This window comes from Nycticebus coucang, chromosome 9 (genome assembly GCF_027406575.1).
Source record: "Nycticebus coucang isolate mNycCou1 chromosome 9, mNycCou1.pri, whole genome shotgun sequence".
Lineage (NCBI taxonomy): Eukaryota > Metazoa > Chordata > Mammalia > Primates > Lorisidae > Nycticebus > Nycticebus coucang.
The window spans coordinates 115,298,603-115,310,253 of record NC_069788.1 but is presented as its reverse complement, the minus strand read 5'-3'; the positions used below and the strand labels follow the sequence as shown (position 1 = coordinate 115,310,253).

Here is an 11,651-nt window from a genome sequence, read left to right as displayed (position 1 = left end):
AACCATTTGTACCCCTAAATCTACTGAAATAAATAAATACAAAGAGAATAGAGCCTCACTTGGTGGCTCCTATCTGTCATTCCAACACTTTGGTAGGCCAATGAAGGAGGGTCACTTGAATCCAGGCATTTGAGGTTATAATGAACTATGGGTGTGCCACTACACTCCAGCCCAAATGGCAGAGTGAGATCTTGTCTCCAAATAAATAAATAAGAAAGACAAAGAGAATAGATAAGCTTGGCTAGGACGCTAACAAGGGATAGGGTCAGGAGTTTTTATGAAATAATTTGTTTAAACTTAATAAAAATTCACTTCCTTCCCTCTTTTGGTTATCAAACACACCCAAGGAATTGAGTGGGACAAACATAATTATCATCCCTCATTTCAGATTTTGAAGCAGAATCTCAAAAAATTAAAGTAACTTTCCAAATTGATACATGGCAGTAGAGAGGCAAGGCTCACGCCAGGATACTGATGTCTGTCTCTTGCCTTTATCTTAAGCTATACCTGTGCATAAGAAACACAAAAGGTTTGCTTTATGCCATCATGAATTGCTTTCATGAGGCAATGAACACAGAATGTCTTGCTTTTGAATAGGGAAAGCGTTAACATGAATAGGAATTCACTGTTACATCAAAATTGTTACATCAAATTCTGACTCTTCTAGGGAAAGGTATCTTAAAATCCTTTCAAAAAAAAAAGAGACTAAAAGGGGAGAAGATGGAGCTTTATTTGCTGCTTTAAAACAATGAACAGTAGTAGGTAGATAGATCTTAGAAATGACTGGTACTTACAGTATTTCTGATACTGATGGAAGGGAAGACCGCTTAATCTTTCAGTAAACAGTCAGAAATGTACTCAGTTTCAGCCACATAAATTAACATTCTAAGCTAAAAGACTGGGCCTCAATAAGGCATGGGATAGTAAATTAAAGAAGTGGGTTTTTTTTAACCTAATGAGTGAGCCTTAGTCTTCAACAGTTTTCTGTGGCCTGGAAAACTGTTGAAGATACACAACAAGGCCAACAGTGCACAGAAAAGTCAAAACAGACAAAGAAAGAATCACAATTAGTGGCAAAAAATCTCTCCTTTTTGCAGAAGCTGGGCCACTGTCGACACTACCTCCATAGCCTCTGAGCAGGCAGTACGGTGGAGACCACCCATAGCCACAGTGGCAGTGATGCTTATTATTGCAGATCCCCTTCATATTGCAGGTCTCAGGAAGGCAGACTTGTGACAGGACAGACAGACTGACACACTTCTTATGGATGCAGATCTTTCCAGGTCCACATACAGTGCCATCCTTAACTTCACCAATGTCAGGTATATCCATCCCTAAATGATAGTCGATGCCCCAGCAGGCAACACCATTGATGTAAGTGTGCTGCCAAGTAGAATGATCTTGGGAAGAAGGAATGGCTCTCACATTCTCACACTGAACTCTCCCACAAAAGACATCAGAAGCATTACATTTTAGGTATGCTGTGCCATTTCTACCACAATGGCCGAAACGGTTTCCCTGGGAGTTGACTTCTTTATAGCAATTCTGAGGAGCACTCTTTGCACCTTTACCAAAAATCTCCCTGCACTGTCGGTCATGGTTATTACATCTCTGTTGATAGCAGTAGGCACTGTCACTACAGGGGATGCCATCCTGCATGTATCTATCTTCTGGACATTGATGGGATGTCCCATTGCACCACTCTGGAAGGTCACATTCATTGACCTGTTGTCTACAAAGTTCCCCTGATGGCACAAACTTGCAGTCTTTACAACAAAGCCCAAAAGCACAAGCAGCACCAGGCCTCAGAGTGCAGTTCAACAGACAACAGGGATCTTGTTCACACTGCTGTATAGATCCACAGTCACACTCTTCTTCTCTTTCAACCATGCCATTTCCACAGCGCTCCAACATAAAGAGTTCCTCTGGTCTTGGAGAATTGTGCAGACATGATCCCTGGCCAAAAGTGGTCCTCATAAAATCGGCATAACTGCAATTGGTGAATTTTTCTGCTGGCACTCTGAAAGCACTCATGATGCAACCTCTTTCCCCACAATAACAGAACTCCTCATCATGCCGCATACCCAAAATGTGACCTAACTCATGGGTCACAGTATTAGCAAAAAGAGACCAAGGGTCTCCTTTGAAATTATCAACTCCACAGTCGATAGGAGGATGACATATTCCTGCAACATAGGCTATACCAAGTTCATTTATAACTGGATTTTTAATGAAAATATGTGCAGCATCGTGCTGTGGCTGGGAAAGACTGATTTTTTTCCACTGAGAGAAATCTTCCAAAACCTGTTCTATGCTTATCATTGGGAAAACACTTCCTTGATTCCAAACTTCAATCCCAATCAAAATTACATAAGTATCCAACTGTTGATACATGGAATCCACTATGTTGACAACAAGAAATACATCCTCTTGCACCTTTGAGACATTACTTTGAGAGTAAATGAAGAAATCATGGTTGATCACCACAACTAGCTCCAGAAACCATGTATGGGTCCACCAGATACCAGTAGAATTTTGTTTCAGAGGTGAGTACTCAACCTCTTCAAATTCCAAGTGTTGGTGTGCAACTTCCTTTTCTTTTATGCCACATCTCAAGGGTAGGAATTGTGTCTCCTTAGTATTTATTTTATAAACCAAGTGTTCAAATGTTGTAGAGTGCTTGATGGGTTCAATTTCATAAGTGAGGTCATTTATTTGTAGCATTCCTCGAAAGCCCCCAAAACAGGCACTGAAAACTACCAGGGACCCAGGGATTCCCTCCACATATCCATGATAGTAGCAGTCATCAGGGACAAAGGGCCAGTCCTCCAGGAGGGCATGCTGCTCTGTGTAGGTGAATACTGGGAAATGTCTGGAAACTAAGAACTTCTTGACCTTCATATGGACAATGTGCCTCTGGCCTCCAAACAGCAGACTGTAGGACAGCCATCCAGGAATGTTTGCACCTCTGCTTCTGCTGGTTACTTTCAAGGGGATCACTACTTCTGGGGAGCTGAGGTGTTGGATGGGCCCAGCCTGGGAGAGGCCAGATGGGTACAGAGACACCCCAAGCCAAAGCAGCAGAAGAGTGATTCTCATGGATGCTCCAGCCTCCAAAGCCACCTTTATGGAGCCATCTGTCCAGAGGGTACAGACTATGGGGAACTTCTGATCTGGCTCCTCCTGAGACACTCAGGATGTAGAGCTAACCTTTACAGATCTGTGTCCTGGCAGAGTTGGAGAATCAGAATTGCAGTGCTGAAAATAAAAACAAAAAGAAAGATGGGGATGGTGATAGGAAGTTGGGAAAGAAAATGCATGGAGTGGCAAAAAACTGATAGGTGAGTCAAGAAAATGCTTTGGATTTGCTTTTAACAAATGAGGGTGGGGAATTAGGGAGGGTATAGATAAAACAATATTGGCTATGTGCTGGTAATTGTTGAAGCTTTAAGAAGGGTATGATCCAAACCAGCTTGGTATGAATATGTCTAGTATAAAAAGTTAAAGCAAAAGTAAAGAGACCTAGTGACTTTATATCTCAATTTGTCCAAGACAGTATTGGTTTATGCATGTTGCCCTTGCAATCATTATTGACAGTCTTGCCTTTGATGGTCAAAACTGGAGACATAAAAAATAATCACGAGAATTCTTGTATCAATTTGCAACAGTCTTTTGGTTCACTTTAGTTTTTGCTTATGTTGAGGATGATTTACAGTCTCCTCATTGAATTCTCCTTCCTTCATAATGCTATTTAGATTTCAACAGCCATCTGCAGTGTTAATGATTTTTATTTACTTTAGTATCTTCTACAGTGGCCTACTACATCTGTACTCAGTGAAAAATGGAAAAAGGGAGGAGAGGTGGTGAAGTGTCTTGGATTGTACATGAATGAATGCTACTTAAAATTTATTCTTATTTGATTATAAATTTTAGAAGAGAAAAAGCTGATTAAAACAATATTGTTCTCCCCACTTACCAGCAGAAGAGTCCCCCAAAACAAAAGGAAATGCTTTCACAGGGGAAAATGAGAATCCATGTAGTTTAAAGCCTTAGAAAAGGAACTCTATCTTGTTAGGACAAAGGCATCAGAATGCCTGGTACTTTAGGATAGCCAGGAAAAGTCAGAATGTTTGCTCAAGTATATTTGGCAACAGTTTTTGTAAGCAGGGGATTTCTGCACCTAGTGTACAGTCTGGCTGACAACACTTGGCCATTTCTTTCCTTATTCATTAAAAAAAAAAAAAAAAGGATCTCTGTGTTTGGAGCATACAGAGTACAGGACATTTGCTAGATTATCATGAAAAGAAAAAAAACACACAACATTAAATCAATTATCAATTTAGTGCAGAAACTTGTGGCAGGAGCAAGAGTAAGATTTAGGGGGCCTATAACATGATATTCAATATCATTCTATAAGATGGTATTCAATATTTTACAAATTATTTTTTTGAGACACTCTGTCACCCTGGGTAGAGTGCTGTGGCATCATAACTCACAGCAACCTCACAGGCTCAAGCGATCCTCCTGCCTTAGCTTGCTGAGTAGCTGGGACTACAGGTGCGCACCACAATGCCTGGCTAATTTTTCCATTTTTAGTAGAGATGAGTAGACCAGTCTTGCTCAGGCTGGTCTCCAACTCTTGAGCTTAAGCAATCCACCTGCCTCAGCCTCCCAGAGTGCTGGGATTACAGGTGAGCTGCTACATCCAGAAATATTTTATAAATTATGTGCCCTTTTGCTGAGAAGTGAGCCCATAGATTTCATCATAGTCTCAAAAGATGGATGAAAATGAGGCTAAAAAGAACAGAACCAGTATAAAAGCATACAAGTAAGTAGACACTTACTATAGAATATGATCCAAACCAGCTTAGTCTGAGGCTTGTACAATCTATGCTGCAGGGATCTTCACTGGGAAGATTCCATAATGACCCTGGATGGAGCCAGCAATGTACTTTATAAAAATCACCAAATTAAGGGTTTTCAAAATTAGTTCACTTATGCAAGAAAAATTCAAAGGAAATATTACAAATCATATATAAAAGACTTGATAAAGGTTTTCTAAAATTTGATAATAATGTATGTAATTACCAATTACAAGTTGTGAAGTTGATTTTTTTTTTCTATTAAAAGGTCATTTTAACCTCTTCAATTCATCTTCAATGTCATTCAGCTTCTCTGCTCATCATCATAATCTATTCCTTTTCATCATATGAAAAGTTCTTATACTCTAAGCAATTTATCCACAATTTTAATCCTTCAAGCTCTCCCTTACTCCTGCTATGCCTATTCTTCAAACTCAAAGAGAACCCAAATACTTTTGTCCTTCATTGTCTCCCATTTCTCTCAAATTCATATCCTTGTCTTCCACTTCATTTGAGCCTGGGCCACCAGTTCCATCACTTCAACCATTGTATACCAAAATCTTCAACTCTGTAACATCCTACTTATAACATGAATCTTGGCAGTGTGTGGGGGCGGAACTGCATTAATCTTGTCACATAATTTCTCCACTCCTAAATCAAAGCTACAAATGCTACTATGGGAAAAAAATTCCCAAAATAATGTGCTTTTGAAAGGCTGGGATGGCATGTCCTCCCTCGTCCTCCTAAGAAATGTAGACACAAATTCAGCAGATGCTTCAAATACTCCCATCACTTATTTTTCTTTTCTTTATTCTCCTGGGTTGCCTCATTTATGTACTATGTCAGTAGCTGAAAATACATTCTCACTGCCTTTTAATTACAAGAGGCAAGAGGTAGAGTTAATTAACCAGGTGTGGTTTTCCTTTCTCATATAAAGTTTTTAAGGTGGGGTGCTTCCCCCCCAGTATTTATTTATATTTTTTTCAAATTAAGAAGAGGTACAATTTTTAGGTTACATTGTTCTCACATCCAGGGTAAAGTTTCATTTGTAGAAGAGCCTCTCACTCCAGGGGCATGTTATACACCCCCACAACATGTACATTAGGTGAGATCTCACCTCATGCCTTCCCTCCTTCTGCCAAACAGTATTTAAGTTTTTTATTTATTCAAAATTTGCTAGGTGGATGCTGGTGGATGCAGAGGGCTTATTTCAGTGTGAACAGTATCCTTACCATTGACTTGCCTAGAGAGCCTGGATCCATCTGTGCGGTCTCCATTGCTATAAGGTCAGCACCATATTCCACAAGGTGCAGGTAGCCCGTGAGAGAAAAGAAAACAACTTTCAAGGACAAATATCTCTGAGTTGGGGTGATTCCTAACTTCCAGATTCGCTCTCTGCATCTCTTTTGATGTGTTTTCTACTTATTATGAAGTTGGGGTTGTTACAGATGGGAGCACAGAAAGTGAGAAGAGCTAATAAATGATACTGTGGGAGGCAGAGCATGCTGGCAGACGGGAAGGACCTTTAGCTCAGCTCTCCTGGAACAACAGGTGAGAGTGAGATGGCTAGATCATTCCCAGGGTGGAATATTGGTGCGGAGTGGCAGTTTGGGGTGTGCAGCAAGGTGGCGGATTGCTGGACTGGAGTGTAATCAGGAGCTGCTGAGACCGTCAGGAAAGGTTTTGCCCCAGCTGCAGTGGCTGCAGGTGGCAGCGGTGGCAACCAGCCCCACCATGGAAGATTGCAGTTCCCAGTTCATGGGGAAACTTGGTAGTGTGTGGAAAGATTGGCGAAGTGTGGACTCCTGAGCTGAATTAAGCAGCCAGAGTGGGGTGCCTTCTGATGTGGCACCACCGTGGTTAGGTGGCAGGAGAGACACTCAGACAGGAAAGATCCTGGATAGGAAGAGGCCATTGTTTTGGAATTTGGGAGATGGCAATCGCTGCAGCCACCTTTCCCTGTGGGCCAGGGGCAGCAATTTGAGTCTCACTCACAGTCATCCTACACTGGGAACCGGCCCAGGATATCCCACACTTGTTCCCACACTTTGGGAACTGTTGCAAGGAGAATTTTGGAAACCTGCCTGTGAAGGTTTTTGAGATCAGTGGAATCAGCAGTTCTGCATGGTCTACATGCCAAGGGGTAATCAGGCAAACAACAAGAATATTTACACTGGGAGACAGGTATAAGCCTAGGAACCACTCATGGCACCACCTGGTGTCTAGAAAGTATATTGCAACATAAATATATTCCTAGCAAAGTCAATCCCTATGGCATATATACAGTCCTATATTTGTACATACACACACACACATATAATTTTGTTGCCGTTTTTCTTTCTCGCTTTGCTCATTCTTTTAGCCTTTTTCCCCTTTTTTCTTTCTTGTAGGAGTTATTGTTAATGTCTTTTTAATTTTTTTTCTCTGCTTCCCCCCCCCCCCTTTTTTTTTTGAAAGAGTCTCACTATGCCACCCTCGGTGGAGTGCTGTGGCATTGCAGCTCTCAGCAACCTCTAACTCTCTTGGGCTGAGCAGTTCTCTTGCCTCAGCCTCCCAGGTGGCTGGGGGCTGTAGGTGCCTGCCGTAGTACCTGGCTGGTTTTTGGTTGTGGTTGTCATTGTTGTTTGGTGGTCCCTGGGCCGGGTTCAAGCCCACCAGCTCTGGTGTGTGCAGCTGGTGCCCTGGCTGCTGGGCTATGGGTGCCAAGCCCTCCCCTTCCTCTTATGGTTGCTCTCGAGTGTGCTTACATCAGGCTATTTGAGTTTTTTTTTTGTGTGTGTGTGTGTGTGGATGTGTGTGTGTTTGTTTTTATTTTTTGATTGTTTGTGTATCTGTTTGTGTGTTTGTGTGTCTGATTGTTTTTTTGTTTGTTCATTTGTTTCAATGTACCTTGTGTTCTGCTAAAACCTTGGGTTAGCTATTCTCCCTAACTCCAATTTTTACATTCAACAAGAGCAAAGGGGAGTGGGGGGTGATAACCAACTGAAGCCAGCTTTCAACAGTAGCTCCCAACCAGAGGGAGAGATAATGGTCAGAAAGAACCCAACAAAGCTAAAGGGTGGGAACTGAACTGAGAGACGAGATTGATAATTGCATGACTTCTCTGCTGAGGCAAGCTGCAACTCCAAGGAAAACAAATTTCAGGTATAGAACCCACCCCAAAGAGGACATGTGTCCGTCCCCTCTCCCAAAAGAGTTGCTTGCTTGCTTGCTGTGAGATCTTCACTAGTGAGTGGTGAACAGAGGTCCTCTCCTCTTACCATAGGAGTGAGTTGCTGGAAGCTGGGACTCCTTCTCAGAGAGTCCCTGCTGTGAGCCTGGGCATTCTCTTGTCTGGCATGAAGGTTGAACAAACATTTCCCCTACCACTTTGAACTCCCAGTCCACCCTTCCCCCTGGCCTGGTGGCCTAGAAGCCCAAAACCTACAGAGACCCAAACGTTCATGGTTCTTTGTTAAGATTGGGCATTGGTCTGAGGCTGCACAGCTACACTGTAACTGTGAATCTGGTAACAGTGCAGAAAGGCACAGGGGTGAAGGTGTCTGGCTTGGCTCTAAGAAAGAGCAACTCAACAGCAGGAGGAGGCTTGTGTCTCCAAATGAAAGGGGGAGGCTCAGGAACCACTGAAGTGTGGGAACTAAAGTGGAGACACATCCCACCTAGCAGCAGCATTAATAGAGCAATCTCATTGGGGTCAAATTTTAGAGAGACACCTCCCCAATTCTGTGGAATGCCAGAGGGAGCTAGACCTCACATTGCAGGAATACCAGAGGAGCAGAGCAGCTGGGGCAGAGGCACGGTCTCTGAGGGTGAAAAACATTTGCTGCTTTGTTAAGTTCTGGTTTGGAACGAGCTCAGGTGGAACACACCCCAGTTTCCATTGAGCATCTGAGGTAATCAGGCTTAAACTCCCCCAGCCAGCTGGTGGCAGGGTGTGGTTGTTTGGCAGATGAGGCATTGACTTCCCTCTGACTCTGGCAGGCCCAAATCCCTGGCACATTCGCTCTTTGGAGGGAAGTGGGACTACCAGTGCCTGGGGGTGATGCAGGTGCAAGGTGGGAAAGGAGGCACCACCCCTCTGGATTATTTTGCTGGGCAGGCCTTTCTGACTCCACAGAGCGCTGGAGTGAGTTACACTTGAGCTGCAAGTGGACCCCTGCTCCCTAGATGCTGAAGACCCTTTGAACTCTTCCACCTGATCGATGTTTGTGTTGACTGGGATAATTGGTTTGGAACTCTTGACGGATGACCCAGAGACTCACAAGGTTGTACCCTGGTTGTATTGTTGTGGGAGTGTGGGATTCTCCTCTTCCCTTGTTGCCTGGTGGGGGGAGGGAGGGTGTCTTAGTTACTTATATATCTCTACAGCTGAGATTTCAGCCCAAAGCCAATGATTCACTAGGATTGGACAGAGACTAGCCGAATACAGGTTAGAGAGATCTAGCCCGACCACCAAGCAGGTCCCCAGGGTTTCAGGCTGTAGTACTTAAGGGGACCTTTGTAAAGCTCTAGGGTAAAAGCCACAATCACCAGTTCTAGTTCTTTGCTAAAGGGCTAGTTAATTACAACTTCAGTAGCCTTCAATTCAATTTCATCTTACCAGCTTCTCTAGCCAAACAGTGAAAAATAATCATGGGGAAGAATCAGCAGAAAATTTCAGGCAACATGAATAGTTAAAGTATATCAACTCCCCCAGGGAATGACAAAGGAAACAACACAGAAAGTCCCATTCCTAAACAAATAGCTGAGATGTCAGAAATTGAATTCAGCATTTGGATTGTAAATAAGATTAACAGAATGGAGGTAAAGTTGGAATTAGAAATTCTAGGAATAATTCAAAAGTTATCTCAAGAACTCAATGAATTCAAAGAAAAAATCACCAAAGATTTTGACACATTGAGGCAAGAATTTGCAGCCCTCAAAGATCTGAGAAGTACAGTAGAATCCCTCAGTAACAGAATGGAGTAGGCAGAAGAAAGGATCTCTGACACTGAAGACAAAGCTTTTGAACATTTCCAAATGCTCAAAGTAGAGAGCAAAAGTGAATCATTCCCTGAGAGAACTGTGGGACCACCCCAAAAGGGCAAACATTCGCCTTATAGGAATCCCTAAAGGAGAAGAGGATGGTCCAAAAGACACAGACACTCTACTCCAAGAGATAATTGAGGAGAACTTCCCAAGCATGGTAAGAGATACTGAAAGTCAGATGGCAGACAGTTTCAGAACCCTAGCATTACTCAACCCAAATAAAGCATCTTCTAAACAAATTGTAATTACCTTTGCCAAAGTTAATATGAAGGACAAAATCCTGCAAGCAGCCAGATGTAAGAAAATCATGACCTACAAGGGAAAGAATATTAGAATGACTGCAGATCTCTCTGCTGAAACTTTTCAAGCTAGAAGAGGATGGTCATTGACCTTTAACCTCCTAAAAAAAATAACTTTCAACCCAGGATCCTGTATCCTGCTAAACTGAGTTTCAAATTTGATGGAGAAATTAAATACTTTAATGACATTCACAAGTTGAAGAAATTTGCCATAACTAAACCAGCTCTCCAGGATATTCTCAGACCCATCCTCCACAATGATCCATCCTCTACAATGCTCTACCACCAAAGTAAACTTACTCAGAAACTTTTGATTAAATTCCAACTTTCACAGTGGTGAAAGATTAAAAATGTCCACTGGACTTTTGAAAAACTCAATACCCAAAATACTACCAGGCTTATCAATATTCTCAATTAATGTGAATGGCTTAAATTGTCTTCTGAAGAGGTACATGTTGGCTGACTGGATATAAAACCTTAGGCCAGATATCTGCTGCATACAAGAATTTCATCTTACCTTAAAAGATAAATATAGACTTCAGGGTAAAGGGATGGTCATCTATAATTTAGGCAAATGGAAATCAGAAAAAAGCAGGTGTAATTTTATTTGCAGATACAATAGGCTTTAAACCAAAAAAGTAAGGAAAGATAAGGATGGTCACTTCATATTTATTAAGGGTCACACTCAGCATGATGAGATTTCAATTATTAACATTTATGCACCTAAACAGAATGCACCTCAATTTATAAGAGACATGAGCAACTTGATTTCCTCCAGCACCATAATAGAGATTTTAACACCCCTTTGAAAGTGTGGGATAGATCCTCCAAGAAGAAACTAAGCAAAGAAATTTTGGTTCACCATACAGCAATTGAATTTAACAGACATCTACAGAACATTTCATCCTAACAAAACTGAATACACATTCTTCTCATCAGCACATGGAACATCCTCCAAAATTAATCACATCTTAGGTCACAAATCTAACCTCAGCAAAGTTAAAAGTATACAAATTATTCCTTGTATTTTCTCAGATCATCACACAATAAAAGTTGAACTCACCAATAAGAGGTGTCTGCATACTCATACAAAGTCACGGAAACTAAATAACCTTATGCTGAATGATAGCTGGGTCTTAGATGATATTAAGAAGGAAATTGCCAAATTTTTGGAACAAAACAATAAGGAAGACACGAATTATCAAAACCTGGGGGATACTGCAAAGGCAGTCCTAACAGAAATTTATGGCATTGCAAGCCTTCCTCAAGAGAATAGAAAGAGAGGAAGTCAATAACTTAATGGGACATCTTAAGCAATTAGAAAAAGAAGAACATTCCAACCCCAACCCCAGCAGAAGAAAGGAAACAACTAAAATTAGAGCAGAATTAAATGAAATCGAAGACAAAAGAATTATTCAAAAGACCAATGATCAAAAAGTTGGTTTTTGAAAAATTCAACAAA

At 41.7% G+C, this 11,651-nt stretch overlaps 1 protein-coding gene across 1 annotated transcript; it reads right to left on the bottom strand.

Moving 5' to 3' along the window:
- Positions 1 to 913: 913 nt before the first annotated feature.
- Positions 914 to 3,116, bottom strand: ADAM21 (ADAM metallopeptidase domain 21). The gene has a single exon (XM_053601292.1). The coding sequence runs from the start codon at positions 3,097 to 3,099 to the stop codon at positions 967 to 969; it is 2,133 nt and encodes a 710-aa protein (XP_053457267.1). The 5' UTR covers positions 3,100 to 3,116; the 3' UTR covers positions 914 to 966.
- Positions 3,117 to 11,651: the final 8,535 nt, after the last annotated feature.